Below are 23,082 nucleotides of genomic sequence, written 5' to 3'. Positions count from 1 at the left end.
GGCTCTAGGGTTGGCTAGTTTCACATCTGTTCAGCGCCAGGATACCCTCCGGGGTGATAGAAAGGTCTACAAATCTGTATAATATAACAATAACATTACAACCATGATCGACATCTGCTTCCTGCAGGTGCTACAAGGTCACTAACACATTGTTGATTGTGAACATCGATGAAAAGCTCAGGAGAGGAGCAGAAGTCAGGTTTTGCATTTAAGAGCACAAAACAAATGGGAACTGATGTTAGCACATTGGAGTGGTGGCTACAGGAGGCTCTGCAATGCCATTTCTGGATGAAGGGAAAGGCTGCCATGAGTCTGAGGGTACCACCAATCGACATCAAGGAGGATATTGCAAGAAAAATGTACGGTCAAGTGTTCCACCTGGGTGAACTGAAAAAATGAGGGATCTGCATACAGAAGCGTTGACTAGAAAAGACTGCAGAGGCTCTGAAACTGTAGAGGAGAGCTACAAAATCATAATCAAAATCTTAGGCTTTGCTCCAGGAGAGTGTGGGGCAGCTCTAATGCTGTTTCTTGTACCCATGCAGTGAATTAAATGACTTCCTCTGAAGGAGGGCCAGGAGGTGAAAGATATCCACTACTTCATACGTATCCTCAACCCTTAGATTTTTATAAGTCCAGGTACAGGCCAACACCAGTGTTGTAAAAAGGGATGAGGATACCAGCCTCCTAATCCAATTTTGTACGGCACAATCCTTCTCTGCCATAACAAGAGCATCGTAGTGGGACTCAAAGAGTTCTTCCAGGCGGACCAGTCTCTGGGCCCTGGGAAGTGACTACACTAAGGGTTCGACATCAGAACAGGCCTTGACTTTCTTTTTTTGATACTTGGGTGATTTCAGCAAACCTAGAATGCAGCATCTAAAGTGGCTCTGAAGATACCATTCATGTCATAGATAACACTGCACGTATGAAGGAACCACACTTAGGAGAGCACTGTCTTCTCCCAAGACCGGAATCTATGTTAGCATAGTTGGGTGTTGTCAGGGTCCATTCCACCAAACCCACTGCATCAGGTACACCATTGGGGAGTGGCTGAGAGAATAACTGTGCCATCATGAAAATATCCAGCACAGCTGACCAGAAAGCCTCGGTATGTGCAGATCAGCCACTGTAGTCAGAAACTCTGGTTACATCTTTTTCAACATGCAGGTCAGATCCACTGAGGAGGAAGAATTCAGTGAATTGCATTTAGAGTCAAAATGTTCCTAGGACTCTATTCCCGATTCTTGTGTTTTTTAGGAGGATCCCCTGGATGAATATTGCTTGTCTGAGCATTTACTGGACTGACCTGATGGACATGGGGAAGTGCTTCGGAGTATCCCTGCAGGGCCTGGTCAAATACATTCAGGTTCATGAGACTCAGGCAGAGGGGTTGTAACTGAAGCTAAAAAAACTACAGGTGTTGTAGAGACACTTTTTGTTCCTGGGTTGGGCAACCCTGTCCTAGCTTAGTTTCATGGATTGGGCCTTTGTTTACTTTGTACACTGTTTTATTCATACTTTAGTGAGCCTACTTTTAGCATTTGCTTTTACATATTTTATCAGCTGCTTCTTCTGGGAAGGCAGAGGTCCCAGTGTATGTTTAATCAGCCTGTAGTGCTTGGCTAAGGCTGGGACGCACAGGACATGATATGCTAACTTGCATTTGCCAGCCCAGGTGCCAGCTCCTATCTCCCCGACACAGCATTACATCAGAGTTGCTGCCAAAATGAGACATGGGACATTATATAAACTGCACTTAGGTACAAAGAAGATACAGGGCATTCCAGTCGAAACCGTCTTAGGATGCTTTCCTTTCAACCGACAGCTTTGCAGATGCTGGCACTGATATTTCTGCCTTCTTAGGAGACTGCCATCTGCATCACAGGCAGACCCCTACTATTCTATTCTAGTATAAGGTAAGGGTGAATCTTTAGGTCAGGCCAGGCAGAAGGTTACACCCACTATGCTCTTAGTTTTAGTCATAGAGTTTTGGTAGGAACATCAAGACTCTCAAGAAACACGCAATATGGTGGGATTATTTATCTTCTTCACTCTGCTGTCACATTGGCTACTGTGCTTTGTTTCATCTCCCTAATTAACGCAGCACACGCTTTTTATACTCAAATGTGATTACTTTAATAAATACATTGAAATTTACCTTGCACCTTGTAGTTCACCCTTGTGTGCGTGATTAAATGAACAAAAGAGTTGCAATCTGTTTCCACAACTTCCCTCAGGAGTCAGAGTGTCATGCTGAGGTTTCTGCATTCACCTTCAGCCCAGACAGGTTTGGTACTCAGGGTGAGGCATTTTGAGCTAGCAAGGAGTTAGGCCGACAGCTACCAAGCAGTGTAGGGTGCACTGAGTCTCCCACGCTCAGTGGTGCTGCCGTCTGGAACCTCATAACACTGGGCCTATTCACAAACTGCATTTTTCAGTACTTTTAAGTTGTACTACAAGAGTACTTCTTAGGTACTACAAAATGTTGTTCACATAATTGCGTGCAATGGTGTAGGCCTACGCCTCTTCCATATTTTTTTTGCAGAGATCTCCGCCACGACTGTGGAGATCTCCACACGTGTAGGTATATTTTACTAGTAAATAATGGAGGAAGAGGGGAGTGACTGAAAAATAGGGAGTACATACGACTGACGCGTTAAAACAGAAACAAGGAGGGGTTTAGGTAGAGATATACACCCACCAACAAAATAGTAAGCCTACTGCTAAACACAAACTGCCCTTCTTCTGTTACTACAGCCAACATGGATTCAAAACAATTGTAAATGTTCTCCACAAGGAGTTAGAATAAGTCCTGTACCTCACATGGGCAACCACTGATATTAACACCCATCCACAGAAAATAATGGAGGTACGGACTTAAAATAAAACTTCACTGGAACTATTGTTAATTTAAATTATATTATATAAGCTATTTAAAATTGTAAATACATTGAATTTAATGTAAAACACACTATTTATGAGAAAACATTTATTTCATTTTTAAATATGTTAATTTTTTTAATTTGAAAAATTATTTTAACATTAATTTTAGCCAAAATAATTAAATACACAAATTCTATACATCACTTAATATTTGATACAGAAAAAAAATATATATTCTATAGGTGGGAGTTTGTTTCATAATTTAAAATTCAGAAACATAATTTTATTTTAATTACTATATTTTAAATAATAAAATTTTTAATTTAAAATTAAGCTGCTTTTTTTTTTATATCTTATACATTTTGAATAAAAATTTCAAAATTTACATAGCTAGTTAACATAAAAATATTTTTTCTCCTTTGTTTTTTTTTGTTTTTTTTAAATAATCCTTTACATTTTTTCCCATACTCTACTAATGGGAGATCTCTGTCCAATCTGCAGGAAATCTGCCAAGTGAGCGGAACGTCAAAAATGCTCATAAAGTCATTACTAGTAGTAACCTTATGGACACACATAATATATATAATCATAAAACAAACAAAACAAAAACCACTAGGGGCTCCAGAGTTGGGGTCCCAATACTCTAAAGAAACATCCACTACACTGTGATTTCTTCAACCAGGGGAGATCCAGATCTTAAGTAGTAGGAAGGGATGAAAGGACAATCAGATCTGAAATAAAATTTGGGCCAGTTCTTAAGGCCACCTAATGCATGGGACACATCACCTTATGATGGAACCTCTGCTTAATCATTAATCAATGTAGTGGCCAGACACGCTTCTAAAATATGGTCATACTTAACTAGACAAGTAGTCAAGCAGAGAGCTGTGCTCTGAATGTGCTATCATTTCCTTGGTTGTTTGTAGGGGAGCCCTAGGAAAACAGCATTCTGATAATCCAAGATGGACAGAATCAGCTGTCCTACAACTGAGGACCATTTCTCTTTGGAATAAAGAAAATAAGTTTTTTTTAAGTATTCAAGGGGGGAAACAAGATATATACATTTTCTGCATCTGGGTGTCAAATCAAGTTCTTATGACACCAAACCCCCAGATATTCGGTCTGTGTATGAGCTCAGGGTCAGCAGGTCACCAAACAAGGGAGGCCACAGCCTTTGCTCATCTCATTGTTTGAGTGATTTGAGAAACTGGAGACTCCTAGCCAGAGAGACAAGAAATCAGGTCATATCTGCTTTTCATTGAAAAAGAGTCGAAATGATGGCTAAATGAGTGCAAACAGCACCATTTTATTGAGGACCCTTTTTACCAAATTAGTTAACTATGTATATAAATGGAATCACAGAACACTGATTTACAAATGGTCTCTTACAACTCTGTCAGATTACTATTTCACACAAGTTAACCTTTCATTTGACAAGGGTGAGTGTTTTTGCTCTTTTTATTTTTACAACAGAATTGTATTGCTTTTACGCAAGCACATACAATGCCACTGGGTATGAGACACATTACTTTCTGGGTGTACATGTCCAAGACTTCAGCATACATGTCAGTTGTACACTGTAAGACATTTTGCTAGTCATGTTGTAATGAAAATGTCACTTACCCAGTGTACATCTGTTCGTGGCATCAGTCGCTGTAGATTCGCATGTTTTGCATAGCTCGCCATCTGGTGTTGGGCCGGAGTGTTACAAGTTGTTTTTCTTCGAAGAAGTCTTTCGAGTCACGGGACCGAGTGACTCCTCCTTTTGTGTCCATTGCGCATGGGCGTCGACTCTATCCTCGATTGTTTTTCCCCGCAGAGGGTGAGGTAGGAGTTGTATTGTAGTAATAGTGCCCATGCAATGGAGTGACTAAATATGTACCTATTTAAGGTATACAAATAGTTGAAGGTAACTTCCGAACTGCTACAGGCTCCCGGGGAGGCGGGTGGGCACATGCGAATCTACAGCGACTGATGCCACGAACAGATGTACACTGGGTAAGTGACATTTTCAGTTCGATGGCATCTGTCGCTGTAGATACGCATGTTTTGCATAGACTAGTAAGCAGTTATCTCCCCAAAAGCGGTGGCTCAGCCTGTAGGAGTGGAAGTAGTCTGAAACAATGTTCTTAATACGGCTTGCCCTAGTGTGGCTTGTTGTGCGGATAACACGTCTACACAGTAGTGCTTGGTGAATGTGTGAGGCGTAGACCATGTGGCTGCCTTACATATTTCTTGCATTGGGATGTTTCCTAGAAAGGCCATGGTAGCACCTTTCTTTCTAGTTGAGTGTGCCCTTGGTGTAATGGGCAGCTGTCGTTTAGCTTTAAGGTAGCAGATTTGGATACATTTAACTATCCATCTGGCTATACCTTGTTTTGATATTGGGTTTCCTGCATGAGGTTTTTGGAATGCAATAAATAGTTGTTTAGTCTTTCTGATGTTCTTAGTTCTGTCAATGTAATACATTAATGCTCTTTTGACGTCTAATGTATGTAGTGCCCTCTCAGCTACGGAATCTGGCTGTGGGAAGAACACTGGAAGTTCCACTGTTTGATTTAGATGGAACGGTGAAATAACCTTTGGTAAAAATGTAGGATTAGTCCTTAGGACGACCTTATTCTTGTGTAGTTGTATAAAAGGTTCTTGTATTGTAAACGCCTGAATCTCGCTTACTCTTCTTAGGGAAGTAATGGCGATGAGGAATGCAACCTTCCAGGTTAGGAACTGTATTTCGCACGAGTGCATGGGTTCAAAAGGTGGACCCATAAGTCTAGTTAGGACAACATTTAGGTTCCATGAAGGAACAGGTGGTGTTCTTGGTGGAATAATTCTTTTAAGGCCCTCCATGAATGCTTTAATGACTGGTATCCTATATAGGGAAGTTGAATAGGTAGTCTGCAGGTATGCAGATATTGCTGCAAGGTGTATTTTAATGGAAGAGAAAGCTAGGTTAGATTTTTGTAAGTGAAGCAAGTAACCCATTACATCTTTTGGAGTTGCGTGTAATGGTTGGATTTGATTAATATGGCAGTAGCAAACAAACCTCTTCCATTTACTTGCATAGCAGTGCCTGGTGGATGGCCTTCTGGCTTGCTTTATGACTTCCATACACTCTTGTGTAAATTGTAAGTGTCCGAATTCTAGGATTTCAGGAGCCAGATTGCTAGGTTCAGCGATGCTGGATCTGGGTGCCTGATCTGTTGGTTGTGTTGTGTTAACAGATCCGGTCTGTTGGGCAGTTTGATGTGTGGTACTACTGATAGGTCTAGCAGCGTTGTGTACCAGGGTTGCCTTGCCCAAGTTGGTGCTATTAATATGAGTTTGAGTTTGTTTTGACTGAGTTTGTTTACCAGATAAGGAAGGAGAGGGAGAGGAGGAAAAGCGTAGGCAAATATCCCTGACCAGTTCATCCATAGGGCATTGCCCTGGGACTGCTTGTGTGGGTATCTGGATGCGAAGTTTTGGCATTTTGCGATCTCTTTTGTCGCAAACAAGTCTATCTGAGGTGTTCCCCAGAGCTTGAAGTAAGTGTTCAGAGTTTGGGGGTGAATTTCCCATTCGTGGACCTGTTGGTGATCTCGAGAGAGATTGTCTGCGAGTTGATTCTGAATCCATGGGATAAACTGTGCTATTAGGCGAATTTGGTTGTGAATTGCCCAATGCCATATTTTTTGTGCCAACAGGCTCAACTGCGTTGAGTGTGTCCCCCCTTGCTTGTTTAGATAATACATTGTTGTCATGTTGTCTGTTTTGACGATAATGTATTTGTGAACTATTATTGGTTGGAAAGCCTTTAGTGCTTGAAAAACTGCTAGCAGTTCTAGGTGATTTATAAGCAGTTTTGTTTGATGTACGTTCCATTGTCCTTGTATGCTGTGTTGACCGAGGTGTGCTCCCCACCCTGTCATGGAAGCATATGTTGTTATTACGTATTGAGGCACTGGGTCTTGGAAAGGCCGCCCTTTGTTTAAATTTATATTGTCCCACCATAGAAGCGAGAGGTAAGTTTGGCGGTCTATTAACACCAGATCTAGAAGGTGACCCTGTGCTTGTGACCATTGTGATGCTAGGCACTGTTGTAAGGGCCTCATGTGCAGTCTTGCGTTCGGGACAATGGCTATGCATGAAGACATCATGCCTAGGAGTTGTAATATCATCTTTGCTTGTATCTTTTGTGTTGGATACATGCGTTGTATGATGTTGTTGAAGTTTTGAATTCTTTGTGGACTTGGAGTGGCTACTCCTTTTGTTGTGTTTATTATGGCTCCTAGGTACTTTTGTACCTTGCACGGCAGGATGTTTGATTTTGCTAAGTTGACGCTGAACCCTAGTTTGTAGAGGGTTTGTATGATTTGATTTGTATGGCGTGAGCACTTTGCTAACGAATGGGTCTTGATTAGCCAGTCGTTTAGATACGGGAATACATGTATTTGCTGCCTTCTGATGTGTGCAGCGACTACTGCTAGACATTTTGTAAAGACTCTTGGTGCTGTTGTTAAACCGAAAGGCAATACTTTGAATTGGTAATGTATTCCTTTGAATACAAACCTTAGGTATTTCCTGTGCGATGGATGTATCGGTATATGGAAATACGCGTCTTTGTGGTCTAAGGTTGTCATGTAGTTGTGTAGTTTCAGCAATGGTAACACTTCTTGTAGTGTGACCAAGTGAAAGTGGTCTGATTTGATGTATGTGTTTACTATTCTGAGGTCTAGGATTGGTCTTAGCGTCTTGTCCTTTTTTGGTATTAAGAAGTACAGTGAATAAACTCCTGTGTTTATTTGTGTGTTTGGTACTAATTCGATTGCATTCTTTTGCAATAGTGCTTGAACTTCTGTCTCCAGGAGCTGGGAATGATGTTGAGATAAATTCTGTGCTCTTGGTGGTATGTTTGGAGGGAATTGTAGAAATTCTATGCAATAACCATGTTGGATAATTGCTAGAACCCAAGTGTCTGTAGTGATTTCCTGCCATGCCTTGTAATAATGACCTATTCTTCCCCCCACTGGTGTTGTGTGGAGGGGATGAGTGACATGTGAGTCACTGCTTAGTTGTAGGGGTTTTGGGGCTTTGAAATTTTCCCCTATTCCTAGGGAATTGCCCTCCTCTGTATTGGCCCCGAAAGCCTCCCCTGTACTGTCCCTGGTAACTGGACGGTGTTGCCTGTGAGGTGCTGGCTTGTGTGGCCTGACCCCGAAACCCCCCTCTAAAGGGTGTTTTGCGGAAGTTTCCTCTGCTCTGCGGGGAGTAGAGTGCGCCCATTGCTTTAGCAGTGTCCGTGTCCTTTTTAAGTTTTTCTATCGCCGTGTCCACTTCTGGACCGAACAGTTCTTTTTCATTGAAAGGCATATTGAGAACTGCCTGCTGTATCTCTGGTTTAAACCCAGACGTTCGTTGCCATGCGTGCCTTCTGATGGTCACAGATGTATTAATTGTCCTTGCAGCTGTGTCTGCTGCGTCCATGGAGGAGCGTATCTGGTTGTTTGAAATGTTTTGACCTTCTTCAACCACTTGCTTTGCCCTCTTTTGTAGGTCTTTGGGTAGATGTTCAATGAGGTGTTGCATCTCATCCCAATGGGCTCTGTCATAGCGCGCAAGTAGTGCTTGAGAGTTCGCGATGCGCCACTGGTTTGCCGCCTGTGCTGCGACTCTCTTTCCAGCTGCATCGAACTTGCGGCTTTCCTTATCTGGGGGTGGTGCATCCCCAGATGTGTGGGAGTTGGCTCTTTTCCTAGCTGCTCCTACAATGACGGAATCTGGTGGCAGCTGTGCAGTGATGAAAACAGAGTCTGTAGGGGGCGCCTTATACTTTTTTTCCACTCTTGGTGTGATTGCCCTACTTTTGACCGGCTCCTTAAAAATTTCTTTTGCGTGCCGGAGCATACCAGGGAGCATAGGCAGGCTTTGGTAGGAGCTGTGGGTGGAGGAGAGGGTGTTAAATAAAAAGTCATCCTCGACCTGTTCTGAGTGGAGGCTTACATTGTGAAATTGTGCTGCTCTAGCCACCACTTGAGAATACGCAGTGCTGTCCTCTGGTGGAGATGGCTTCGTAGGGTATGCCTCCGGGCTGTTATCTGACACTGGGGTGTCGTATAAGTCCCATGCGTCCTGATCCTGGTCACCCTGGCTCATGGTGGTGTGAGCTGGGGAATGTGATGGAGTTTGCGCTGGTGATACATGAATTACAGGTGGAGGAGAGGGTGGTGGAGTAACCTTCTTCACCACCTTTGTTTGTGGTGTTTGTTCAGTCTGGAACTCCAGTCTTCTCTTTCTTCTAATAGGGGGAAGGGTGCTTATTTTCCCTGTTCCCTCCTGTATGAAAATACGCTTTTGCGTATGGTCTACATAGGTTGATTGCAGCTCTTCCTCAAACCTATGCTTTTGCATTTGGGAGGTTAGTGATTGCTCCTCTGTATAAGAGCCTGAAACTGGGTCGGTTGCAGGTTGTTTTGGCACCGAAACCCTGTCTGCATGTTTTTTCGGCTCCGAGCTGACTTTTCTCTTTTTTGGGGCCGAAACCTCTCGGCGTCGATCTTCGTCGGTGCCGCTGTCTCAGCGTCGAGCCGTGTCTACACCGCTATCTCGGTGTCGATGCTTGTCTCCAGCACTTTCTCGGTCCCGAGAAGGCTGCGTGCCGGTGTCTCGACCGGAGTCGGACGATCTCGGCACTGTTTGGGCCTTTTTCGGTGCCGACGGTCGGTCACCGAGTTTATGGGTCGAGCCATGGCCTGGTGGCAGTGGCGTCCCCTGGGCCTTGTCAATGTTCTTATGTGGTGTTTTCAACTTTTTACTCACGGTTCGTGGGTCATCGAATTCCTCGGAGTCCGATTCGTGGATCGAGAAGGTACCTTCCTCTTCTTGTTCCTCGAACTCTCGGTGGGCTGTCGGCGCGGACGCCATTTGAAGTCTTCTGGCTCGACGGTCTCGGAGTGTTTTTCGGGACCGGAACGCACGACAGGCCTCGCAGGTGTCTTCACTGTGCTCAGGTGACAGGCACAGGTTACAGACCAAGTGTTGGTCTGTATAGGGGTACTTGTTGTGGCATTTGGGACAGAAACGGAACGGGGTCCGTTCCATCGGCGTTCTTCTGCACGCGGTCGGGCCGACCAGGCCCCGACGGGGGATCGAAAAACTACCCCGAAGGGCACCGGAGCTCTTCGATCCTCGATGCGGTGTTGAATCTAACTACGCCGATCCCGAACGCAACAATACCGACGAAAATCTTCCGAAATTAGCTATCTTTCCGTTCCGAAACTCGGAGTGACAGGAACACGTCCGAACCCGATGGCGGAAAAAAAACAATCGAGGATAGAGTCGACGCCCATGCGCAATAGACACAAAAGGAGGAGTCACTCGGTCCCGTGACTCGAAAGACTTCTTCGAAGAAAAATAACTTGTAACACTCCGGCCCAACACCAGATGGCGAGCTATGCAAAACATGCGTATCTACAGCGACAGATGCCATCGAACTACTATTTATCCTGGCCATACCCATTCATTCACTTATAACCATTCAAGAACTTATAACAGCATCCCCCCTCCTCTTGCTCTAGCTTTCAGACAGTAATAGAATTCAGTGGGACAGTCTCAGATAGTATGGTTTGCTACTTTCTCTATTCCAAGTTACATTTATGGTGTGCCATGGTCTTGGTCAGGTAGCAAGGAACTGCCAGAGGAGTCAGGTTCTGGTTCCTTTAGACATTCTACCAGGATGCCCCATGCCAATTCCATAGTGCTGCACCCTCACTTCACTTCCTGAAACAGCACCGCTTTCTTGTACCCTGCCTATTTTGTAAGGGTTTTCCGCCATTTATGAACCAAACGGCTTGAAGTTACTTTCCATTTTATTGTAATCACAAGTTTTGCCAGTATCAAAGCTGAGGCCTCACCCCCATCATATTATGATGTTTCCGCTGGTCAGCCCGGTGGAAACAGTGTGGCGGGATCAGATCTCTAAGGGAGCCGAGGTCAATGCAGTCACACACAAGCACCCTCAGAATGCGATGCAATAGCAGAAAGTGCACATTCCGAGGGTGCTGGCAGGGGAACCCCCAACACTGCCTTTACGCCAGTCTTTTCATGGCAAGAACACAGACATAAAAAGACTGTCAGAAAGGGGAGTCGTGATCAGCATGGCGGTGCCGAGTTCGGCACCACCGTGGCTGACCACGACTCTGACTGCCGCCAACCTGTTGGGATCCCTGATCTCAGCGGAGGCGGCAGCCTCCTAGCGGTCTGACTGCCAGCATCATAATCAGGCAGTCCGACCGCCACTGCAGGTGTGGCGGTCTGTGGACCGCCAAACACTTAGTCACGCCCTAAGATTGCAAATTTAGTTATCATCTTGTGTTTAGCCGGGGGAGGGAAGCCCCCCAGTAAACAAGTCATCACAGAGTATGGAAGAGTTCTGTCTGTTACATCATTAATGCAGTACACCACTCCCCTCCAACAGTCTCTCAGTTGTGGACAGTCCGACACCATAAGTATAATTTCCGTCACTCTCTCGCCACAAAGTGGGCACCACACATCCTGCGCCCTATAGGTTTGCATGAATTTGCCAAGGGTGAGGTAGGCTCTGTGTACATAGTATTAGTTAATCAATTTAAATCTGGTGTTGCGGGACACCATGTATATATTAGTGAGTATTGTCGTTCACTGGGTGTCCGTAAAGTCTGTCAGTGGTGGATGATCATAAGCCCTAAGTGGATGGCATAGTAGTGTGATTGCATGCCTTTTTTCAGTTGTAGTACAAAGTATGATACTTCTCTGATGGACTGGGGGTTCTACGGACTCCTGTCCCCAATGATTTTGTATTGTCAATGTCATCATACGGTGTAATAGGAACTGCCGTGGACGCACTTCATATGTCTTCATTTTTGCTTGGAATGATAGCAGATCACCATCCCTATATATGTCGCCCACTCAGGTAATGCTTTAGGTTGCCCATACCGTTACCCCTTGCATCGTCTTGGTCAAAGACCCTAGTGCTTGTAACGGCAGATCTGTGGAGTACGGTTTGAGGGTTTGGGTACGTCCTAGGCAACATAGCCAGCAATGGCAGACCACCCAGAGTTCTACGGTATTGTCGGATAGAATGAGTATTTTTGCTCTTGAGGGCATTTTCTTGTTACATAATTACAATCATGATGTAAAAATCATTGATCGGTGCTGTGAAAGACATTTCTGATTAATAAAAAGTGTGTGCTTAGTAACAAGACTATTTTGCACTAAAAAGGAAATAACTGTTCTACATAAAACCACATTTTCCTGTGCTTGGCCAAACCAGGCCTGCTTCCACTTTGGATCTCAATGCAGCCATGTTGTATTTTCATTTCCCCTCATCACACGTAGGAAAATGTGCACTAATTAAATGCTTTGTGTTGACATGCTGTTCTGGAAGAACTCTGGGGAAAAATTCCTTCTAAATATAACTGTTCAAGGTCCTTCCTGTATGTATTTCAGTACAGTAGATCAACTAATGTAATGAGTTTGCTGTTGTTTTATGTGTAACTTTATTTGTACAGTGAATCTGATGACGTTAGGTCAAGAGGGGACTAAAATATTTATAGAGGGCCTGGGGTTTGGTCTTACTACATTTAATTCCCTGACTGGTTGAGTCTTGCAATATTCTGCTCAGGTGATGGTGACTGTGCGGTTTTCCACTGTGTATTTGCTTATTAAAAAAAGAGGTAATTTTGGAGGCGAACCATAAATCATCTCTTGGTTCTTAGAGAGAAGACCCTTGTCAGTATTTCTCATACTTAGAATTTAGAATAATTGTGATATTCTAGCTGCATCTGACTTAGCCTTATGATAATTCACTAATACATTCATGACTGATTTTAAGACTCACTATATTGTATCATTTCAACGTTCAATAAACCTTCATGGTTATACTTCATTTCAAGAGGGCTTATTTAACTATGCAGTTTGGTTTATTGAAAATTTGATTTTATTAGGGGCATATTACCTCACACGTTCTTGAGGCTAACACCACTTCAGATTCTGCAAAAAGCGTTTTGACTAATATCTTATCAGATTATCAAAGAAAGTGTCAATACGTAGTGCAATGACATTTACGGCATTAACAGTGCAGATATACAGCGGCTTAGGATACTTTGGAAGACAGCAGAATGTTCTTGGAGCAAATTAGTATAGATTCAAATGGTGATACCAAGACAGGAATAAAAGAGAAGCAGGGTAAATTGCGTATTTATTCTTTTACACTAACATGTGAAATTGTAGTGTAGATCTTTTTCTGCCATTTTGGAAATCAAAAAACGTAAATATGCTACTCTACATAGGTGGCCTCTGTCTAGCCAGTGCTCTTCTTCAGAGTCAATACTCTGATGTAATCCATGCAGGTCTCCCAGATAAAATGATGGTCCAGCCCCAAAGAGTACAACATGACGATGCCAGCCTCATGCCTGGATGACAACACGATGAACACATCCTATCCATTCTGAGGTCACACCATTGGTTGTTTATTACGCAAAAGGCTGAATTCAATAGAATATTCTACCTCCATCCTTCGGCCTCAAGGCAAGCTTTCAAAGTTTCAAGAAAGCCCAATAAGCACACTTTTTCTTATCATATCGGACTGCATCATCAGTTTTCAACATCAGCTAACAGAATGTCTCTGGGGTTCTGACGCTCTCACCTGTTTCATTGTTAACCTAGTTTCCTACCCTGGAATGCATTTCGAATCAGCATTATGGTAATGATAGTGCTATATAAAAGTAACAAACAGAATAAAATAAGAAAAAAAAACACTGAAAAGTTTACCAACCATCCTAGTATCATCATTAAAGATGAATTCCACCTTACTTTCTACAGTTAAACATGCACATAAGTCTATATCAGACTGTTCTGTCTCAGCCAAGAGTTACACATGATTATGAACATTTCAAAAAGACTAGTAAAGCAAGCAAACTTACCTTGACAACAGGGTTGAGCAGAACTACATTCGATTTTTTTGTGATTACTTGCTTAGTTGTGTAGTGGTGTTCTATAAGTTGTGGAATGGTTGGAAAGCCAGTTCCTTCAAATCGATACTGATTCTGAAAAGGTAAAACAAACATTTTCTTGACTGCTTACAAATGACAGAACACAGAAAAAATGAATTAGTGCAAGAATCACCCTTATAACTGTTGGACAAGTTACTTACCTCCGGTAACACCTTATCTGGTAAAAGCAATATGTAGTTGCAGAATCCCTACCTAAGAATTTCCCCAGGCGTCAGTCTGGATCCAGAGATTTTTCTCAAGTAGTACATGCGTGCCATTAGGTAGCGTAGATCTGCTACATGGCTGTTGTTGGCGTGGTCTGCGCTGGATAGGACGTTGCATCTCTTGTACAGGTGCCACCTGTAGTCCTGCAGGACCAAATGGGCGAAGTATCTACCCCTACAGGCCTGACCATCCAGGCAGTAATGTTTGGTGAGCATATGCAAGGATGCCCACATTGCCGTCTGACAAATGTCAAGGACGCAGTGGTTGCAGCTGTTGCCCTGGTAGAATTAGCACCCAAACTTTCAGGTGTTTGCTTCTTGGCCAGCGCGTACCAGATTTTAATGCAAAGTACGACCAATCCGGAGATGGTCCACTTTTGCACTGCCCGACATTTCTTTGCAAACACGTAACCGACAAAGAGTTGATCATCCACCTGGAACTCTTTTGTATGATCAAGGTAGAATGCCTTTTTGTGTCCAGGTGGTTGAATCTCTCCTCTTCCTTAGAAGGATGTAGGGGGTGCATAAAAATTAGGCAAGGTTGGCCTACATGAAAGGGCATAACCACATGTGGCAGAAAGGAGGCCCTAGTGCAAAGCACCACTTTGTCAGGATAGATGGCAAGATAGGGCGGCTTAGATGACAATACCTGCAGCTCACTCAGCCTGCAGGCAGAGGTAATGGCCACAAGGAAGGCTGTTTTCAAGGTGAGCAGCCTGAAAGGTCAACTGTGGAGAGGCTCAAAAGGTGCACATATCAGGAATGTCAGAACCAAATTCAAATCCCATTGGAACATAATGAATGGGAGTGGAGGAAACATATAAGTAAGACCCTTGAGGTACCTAGTACCAAAAGGAGACTTAAACAAAGAAGGCTGGTCAGGTAACCTCAGAAAAGGCAAAAATAGCAGATAAATAACCTCTGAAGAGCGCCCAGATCAGAGCCCTGATTGGCCACAGAAAGGATAAACAATAGGACCTCAGGGAGAGGGAGAGAAAGGGGGTCAACAGACTTGTCTGTGCACCATGCCACAAATGTATTCCAACAACAGGCATATCGTTTTGGTGGAGGGATGCCTGGCTGCCAAAATTGCATTACAGACTTCGGGCATGCAAGTCTACAAGAAGATCAAAAGTTGTCAACTGTCAGGGCTCAATCTCCATGCAAGAAGGTAGAGGCATGACAGGATCGGTTGGAGAACCCTCCCTTGCTGCTGCGACAGAAGATCCTCTTGAAGGGACAGTCTGATTTGAAGATCGATGGCCATGCTCAGTAGCTCAGGATACCAGACTCTCCATGCCCAGTCCAGAGTCAAAAGAATGACTTGGCCCCAGTCGTTCTTGATCTTCTTGAGATCTCTGGGCATAAGTGGTATGGGCGGCAAGGCATACATGAGGCCTGAGTTCCACTGGAGACAAAAAGCATCTGCTGCCTTGGAAACTGCTGACTGCCCGTTCCCTGCAGAGGTGAACAGATCTAACCAAGGCTCTCCCCACTACTGAAAGAGACCTTGAGCCACCTCTGGATGGTGCGCCATCAGCTTAGTTTATCTGGTCTGGCATTTAGAGAGCCCACCAGGGAAATGCCCTGTTGTTCCAGCCATGCCCAGAGGCGTGGAGCCCCCTGTCAAAGGGTCCATGACTCCACTGCATCCTGCTTGTTGAAGTACCACATGGCAGTGATGTTTCCCATGAACATCTGCACTTCCTTCCCCTTGAGAGAGGGAAGAAATGCTTTCAATGCTAGCCTGATCGCTCAGAGCTCCAACAACTTGATATGGAGTCCAGACTCCACCAGAAGCCAGATCCCTCGGATCGCCACCTCTGCCAGATGGCCACCCAATCCCAGGAGTGACGCATCTGTCACTAATGTCAGACCTGGTTGGGGAAGGGTGAGGGATCTGCCTCAGACCCAATCACGGTTCGCTAACCACCACTGCAGATCTTGTTCTTTTCCCTCCGAGATCTGGACCATGTCGGAGATATTACCCCGATGCTGCACCCACTGGAATTTCAGGTCCGACTGCAGAGCCCGCATATACCCTCTGCATGCGTCACTAGCAGGATGCAGGCAGGAGGCTATGAGGCCCAGCAGCCTCAGAGCCATTCTCACCCAAATTCAGGACAGAGGCTAAAACATTGGTTTCATACCCTACATTTCTGGACTGTCAGCTCAGGAGGATATGCCTGAAATTGCACTGTGTCCAGAACAGCTCAGATAAAGGGGAGCGTCTGAGAAAGAGTCAGGTGCGACTTCGGCATGTTCATAGTGAACCCCAGCAAATTCAGGAGGTCCACTGTAGTCTGGTGGTGGGAGACATCAGCCTTGGGCGCGCTCGCCTTCAACAGCCAGTCGTCAAGGTAGGGGAAGACAAACCCCTGACCTGCGCAGATGAGCTGCGATCACCGCCATCACTTAGGTGAACACCCGAGGGGCACTGGTAAGGCCTAAGGTAGCATGATGAACTGAAAGGGCTTGTGGCCTACCGTGAACCACAAATAATATCTGTGGACAAGCAGGACGGGAATATGGAAATAAGCGTCCTGCAAGTCCAATGTTACCATCCAGTCTCCTGAGTACAGGGCAGAAAGAACCTGAGCACGAGTGAGCTTTTTGAACTTCTCTTTCCTGTGGAAGAGAAACGAAGGTCCAGGATAGGGCGGAAGCCCTTGGCTTTTGGGTACCAGAAAGTAGCGGGAGTAGCAACCACGACCTACTTCTGGCACTGCAACCCTCTCTATGGCTCCCTTGGCCAAGAAAACTGCAACTTCCTCTCAGAGAAGTGTCAAGTGATCCTCCGTCATCTGATCATAAGATGGTGACATGGATGGAGGGATAGTTTTGAAGGGGAGTGAGTAGCCCCTTCCGACTGTGTGCAAAATCCACCTGTCTGACGTGATGAGCTGCCAGCGGAGCAGGTGATGGCAGATCCCACCTCCGACTGGTCCCTGATGGGGATCAGTCAGACTAGGAATGTTTGGAGGCAGCTGCAGACGGAGAGGCGGTGGACTGGCCGGACCGCTGGTTCCCTGATCCATGAGGTTGGTGGATCCCATGTCCCCAGCTACGCAGAGACTGGGCAGCATACACGGCACGGTGGCTGGACAGGAACAGACATGGTTCTGCATCCCTTTCATAGCCATCAAAGGGGCGAAAAGCAGACGGAGGGGAACAACGGGGCTACTGCAAGGACCAAGGACCTGACCATAGCACGAGAATCCGTGAAGCACTTGAGTGCTGAGTCTGCTTCGCTCCAAAGACACAGGTGCTATCTAACAGCATGTCCATAAAGGTGGCTTGGACATCCCCTAAAGAGCCAGATGTTCTCAACCAGGCGTGGCACCTAATGGCCACTGTTGATGAAACCGCTCTGCCCAGTGAGTCAGTTGTGTCCAGTCAACATCGGATCGTAAATGTTGCAGCATCTCTCCAACAGATCAGCCCTCCTTCAGGACCTGTGACATCACTCACGCAACCGTATCTCACAGTGTGTGGGAGTAGTGCCCCAAAAGGCATGCAGTGTTCACAGACCGCAATGACAGGCTGGCAGAAGAAAATATCTGCTTCCAAAGTGCATCCAGCCTCTTGGATTATCTATCCAGGGATGCAGAAGGGAACGCACCATGGGTGGTGGAGGCTTGTATGACCAAGCTCTTAGGGGTGGGGTGATGCTTAAGTAAACTTGGGTCGCCCAGAGCAGGCATCGGGCAAATGTCCTGTTCGCATGAGGCCCTGTGGTGGGTTTTGACCAGGTACCCAGTTTGACATCTGTAAGGGTTTCTTTGAAGGGGAGCAGGGATTTGGAGGATGAAGGTCCAGGTTGAAGCACTTCTGTCAGGAGGTTAGTCCTGACTGCCACCGAAGGCAAGTCAAGGTCCAGGACCTTAACTGCTCTTTGCAACACCATAGAATACTAATCTCCTTCCTCCGTAGCCACGGTAGGGGGAGAAAGCAAGTCAGTATCTGGGGAGGCTTCACCAAAGTTCGTACGCCAGTCCACAGGATCTTGGAGCAGGTATTCTAAAGGGTCCAGCGACCCCGCCCATTCCTCAATGTAACCAAGCCCACAGGAACAAGGGCTCAGGATCCGACAAAGGAGGCATGGCTCCTGTTGGTGCCAGAGACAGAGTCGTATGACACCCATCTGGCTCTGTGTCTGAGTTGGCAATGAGGATGGAGACTTAGTGTCCGAAAGCGCATGCAACAAAGGGAGCATAGGCGCTGGGACCGACATTGGGGAAGGTTGAGGTGGCAAGACCGATGCAGTCACGGATCCAAGCCTGGATCCATGGGAGCCCAATGGAGCTGAGGCCAGAGCCGCTGGCACAGAACCCGAAGGGGACCCTTCCGACTCCACGGGGCCCAAAGGCGTGCCAACGGTGTCGGACTGCCCAAAAATACGTTGCTTGGCCTCATAGAACTCTTAGTTGGGCAGGTGTCGCCCCGGCTCCAGAAAACTCAGGGAGGCGCAGAGTCGCCCCAGACGCAGGCTCCACAAAGGAAGACTTAGAATGACCACGCTTCCGCTCCCTTGTCTCGTCAGCCAAGGGACAAGGTGAAGTCAAAGAACATTTTGCTTTCTTCAGCTACTTCTTGTGCTTTGACTTATCCGATCGTCCAGAGGACTTGCAGTGGGACGACAACAATGAAGGACTCTGCAACTGCTCCCAGGACCTTCCTATCGACGGGGACCTCGACTTGCACAGAGTCAAGCATCTGGGCACCATCAGCTTTAGGGACCGCTCCCTCAAAGCCTTTGGATGCATGGTCTGACACTCTGAGCATGACTTTGGGTCTTGGTTGTGCTTCAAACACCAAAGGCATATGTGCAGATCCATCACAGACTTCTCCCGAGGACAGGATCCACAGGGCTTGAACCCGGTCTTCCCTTGATAACATGCCTCGATTAGCCAGAAGCTAGTAACTCAAACCAAAAACTTTGACAAAAATTTGAAAAGGGCCAGTCATAAAATGACTGAGGGGTAGCTCTCTTCGGCTGGCTGGCTGGCGTGGAAAGAAAAGAACTGACATCAGTGCACCGGGATAGTGCCTATTTAGGACCCGCGGCATCATATCCAACAAAGACGACAATAGACGTGGAGCCAATCGACGTCACCTCAGCACACAGGGGTACTGCTCGAGAAAAATCTCTGGATCCAGACTGATGCCTGGTTTAATTTTAAGGTAAGAAATCTGAAACTAGATGTCTCTATCAGATAAATGCTGCTCAATGCAGCGTTGCCGGTCCATTCTATAGTTCTTGCAAGACAGTGAGAGATTTGAATAAAATGATAACTGTCAAGATGTCCTGAAGATGACAAATCCTGAATGATTTAAAAAAAAAAAAAAAAAAAAAGGGCATTTTAGTTTATTTGTTTTGGATAGTTTGCTAGATTATGACTTACCGAGATCCAAGAGCAGGTTGTGAAGGTGAAATGGATTTAGCTAAAGATTTAAGTTCATCATTTGAAAAGCTTGAAAAGTTGACATAATTTTAGACAAAGTGAAGATGTTGTACACTGTCTAATGTAGGCTCTTCCGAGTGAAAGTGCCTTCCATATCGGAGCTGGAGCACATGCCAGACAGTGGTAGGGGAATCTGCCCAGTTCAGCATCTGGCAAGGTCAGGGGCAGTGTATGCGCCAGACTGGAACTTTTTGCTGCTCATTTAAGGACATCAAGATTTATTACACTGCTAGTGAGGATTAGGAGTTATGTTAGGTCCTGAATAATTGTCACTAGATCCCAGAGATTATATAGGTGAGAAACATGTTGACCATTGGTTGTGTAGCGCAGAAAGTATCCACACATATAGTTTTCCACACATATACCAACAGTTGGCATACCAGACCATTATACTCTGCTGTTTTCCCTTTCTCTATTTTAATCTTGGCACTGGTGTTAGTTGGCGGAAAGATTGTCTTTTTTGACAACTACAGTCAATTTTAAGTTTTTTGATCCAGTCCTCCACACAGCCACTCACCACCTGTAATTGCCTCAAAAATATCTCTGGCAAAGATCCCTCTAAAAGGGCATGTCAGGCATTGCAGTGCTGGCCTGATGAGGAGCATGACCCGATAATAATGCATGTCACCTAATGGTGAGTGAGGGCTATTGTTCCTAATAAGCTAATGCTTGTGGGAACTAAAGACTCCTCCCCTAATAAGTAGAGTGGAGTCTTGAATTTCAGAACAGTGCATCTCGGTTTATAGATTAGGTTCACTTAGGGAGACTAGTGCACTGGACCGCATAACTCTCCCTGTTTTTTGCCCCCTTTTCATTTTTGTGCCAGTAGAGGACATCTAGATGATTCACATTCATTGTTTCTTTTTAGGGTCGAGCCTGCGACAGCATGCGTTAGCGCATGCATATCAACTGCAAGACGCTATTGTAGTTAGAAAAGGACTTGGAGCCCGCCTGTCGGTCACCATTTGTTGGCTTTCGTGGCACTCTTCTTTACAGCCTCTTAATTCATCCACTTCAGGTGGCATCATTGTGGGTCCTGTCCGTGGATCAGGGATCAAGGACTGATTGATTTAACTTAATTAGTGCTCGTCAGCTGCTTCCGACGTGATTGAGATACTCTTTTCTCCCCCTTCCCCTTCCCCCTCCCACTGCCTGCTTCTCCCTCTTTAGCGTTTTTTAAACATTTTTTTTCAGTTTCAGATCAGCATTTTTTTCACCTCTGCATTTTTAATGTTTCCCCGTCTCACGATGTTGCACCTCGGTTAAATGTTTTTTTCCGCCAAATTATGTAGCACAAACTCTGCCTGAAGGTAATTGGAGCGCTTTACTTGAGTACGGGTTGCTTTGCACAAGGTCACATTTGTTTTTTGTTTTTTTTGCACAAGGAGATATTTTGTAGGCACGAGATTAAGTTACTTGCCCAGAATTAGAGACTGTTGCGCCAATGCTGAGATTCATACCTTGTATCCAGCATTTTCTTTTTCTCCTGCTTCCTACGCCGATCTTTACACAAACATCACATGTTGTACAGCAAATTCTGTGTGTCATTTTCCATTCTGGGTCTGCACAGACAGTGAGACTCTGCCGAGCTACAGCAAGCTACAGTTCATTGTCTGGGAGAGAGCAGGCCACTTTTTAAATAAATGAGTCAACTCCCTAGGGGGCTGCTGTGGTATGATCACAGCTGCAATCTTCACCTGTAGTTGGATTTCACGCTTCTGGCTGTTAACATATGTCCTGCATTAACCGGTAAGCAAAACAGGCTCAAGAGGGCACGTCAGTGCTTTTCCATCAGAAATAACATTATGGAAGGGTATCCAAAAGGTGGACACATGTCAAGACATGGGAAAGAAAACCGAGATCTCCTTTGGGAAATACAAATAATAACTGCTTTAACCCCTCAGGTGCTGTGGGCGTAACGGTTACGTTCTGGGCAGCACTGCTCGGGTGCCCAGGACGTAACCATTACATCTAAACAGGGGCCCACGGGGGAAGCGCTAGCGCTCCCCCCAGGGGCCTGGCACCCCCCTCCCTTTCCACCCTCGCCCCCCAGCTCCCCTGTGGCGTCTTATGACATCAGAGCGCAATCGCGCGCTGACCTCATCAGAGGCCTGCCCCCACCGCGCTGGAAGCTCGGCTTCCAGCACGGATTGGAGGAGAAATGCAAAAGCATTTCTCCTCCAATCACGTGGAGGGAGCAGAGAGGCATGAAAGGAGAGGAAAGGCCTTTCCTCTCCTTTCATTTCTCTCTCAGCATTTCTGCTGCCCGATCGCAGCAGAAATGCCACTAGACACCAGGGAATTAAAATTTTTCATTTATGGCATAAGTGGGGCGGCCCCTTGGGCAAGGGCTGCTCCCTAGGGGGGCAATTTATTTATAGGCCATTTGGGGGCAGATCGGCCTATAATATAATTAGGCCGATCTGGCCCCAGGGGTGCAGAAACCGCTAGACACCAGGGATTTTTGTTTGTTTGTTTTTTGTTTTAAGTATGTGGGGAGCGACCCCTTAGGCAAGGGTCGCTCCCTTGGGGGCAATTTTACTTTTAGGCCAATTCTCCCCCCTTTGGGGGCAGATCGGCCTATTTTTATTAGGCCAATATGCCCTCAAGGCGGGCAGAAACCACTAGACACCAGGGATTTTTTTTTTTTTTTTTATACTTGCGCATAAGGGGAGTGGGCCCCTTGGGCAAGGGCCGCTCCCCAGTGGGCAATTTCTTTATAGGCCATGTGAGGGCAGATCGGCCTATTATAATTAGGCCGATCTGCCCCCGGGGGTGGGGGGAGAGCAGAAACTGCTAGACACCAGGGATATATATTTTTTTGTTTTTGTTTATTTTATGTATGTGGGGAGCGACCTCTTAGGCAAGGGTCGCTCCCTTGGGGGCAGATTGGCCTATTTTCTTTAGGCCAATCTGCAAGGGGGGCAAAAACCACTAGACACCAATGATTTTTATTTTTGGGAGTCAATTTCACACAAGGGGGGGGGTGACCCCTTAGGAAAGGGTCGTTCCCCTGGGGGGAAAATTTATTTTAGGCAATTTCTGCCCCCCTTAGGGGCAGATCAGCCTATTTTTATTACGCACCAGGGATTATTTTTTTTTGCACCAATTTCACGCAAGGGGACCGACCCCTTAGGCAAGGGTCGCTCCCCTAGGGGGAGAGGGGGGAGGGACAAATTTATTTTAGCACATTTCTGCTCCCCTTGAGGGCAGATCAGCCTATTTCTATTAGGCCGATCTGCCCCCTGGGGGGGCAGAAACCACAGGCACCAGGGATTGGTGTGTGTATGTGTGTGGTTTTTTGGGGGTGGGGCAGCCCCTTGGGCAAGGGTCACTCCCCATGGGGGGCACATTACTGTTGGCCATATCGGCCCCCCCTGAGGGGCAGATCGGCCTATTTTTGGAAGGCCCATCTGCCCCCAAGGGGGGCAGAAATCCCACCAGACACCAAGGAAGATTTGTTTTTCCAAAATAAGAGGGAGGGGCATGGCCATACCC

At 45.8% G+C, this 23,082-nt stretch overlaps 1 protein-coding gene across 1 annotated transcript in view; it reads right to left on the bottom strand.

Annotated features, from left to right (window-relative positions):
- The window catches only part of FER (FER tyrosine kinase), a 772,263-nt gene that overhangs the window by 424,598 nt on the left and 324,583 nt on the right, over positions 1-23,082 (bottom strand). Inside the window, exon 12 of the mRNA XM_069226363.1 lies at positions 13,827-13,949. Within this exon, the coding sequence (XP_069082464.1) occupies positions 13,827-13,949 (123 nt within the window). The remainder of the gene's footprint in view (positions 1-13,826; positions 13,950-23,082) is intronic.

The sequence above is a fragment of the Pleurodeles waltl genome, chromosome 1_1 (genome assembly GCF_031143425.1).
Source record: "Pleurodeles waltl isolate 20211129_DDA chromosome 1_1, aPleWal1.hap1.20221129, whole genome shotgun sequence".
NCBI lineage: Eukaryota > Metazoa > Chordata > Amphibia > Caudata > Salamandridae > Pleurodeles > Pleurodeles waltl.
Note: the sequence above shows the minus strand (reverse complement) of the source record. Positions and strands in the feature narration are given on the sequence as shown.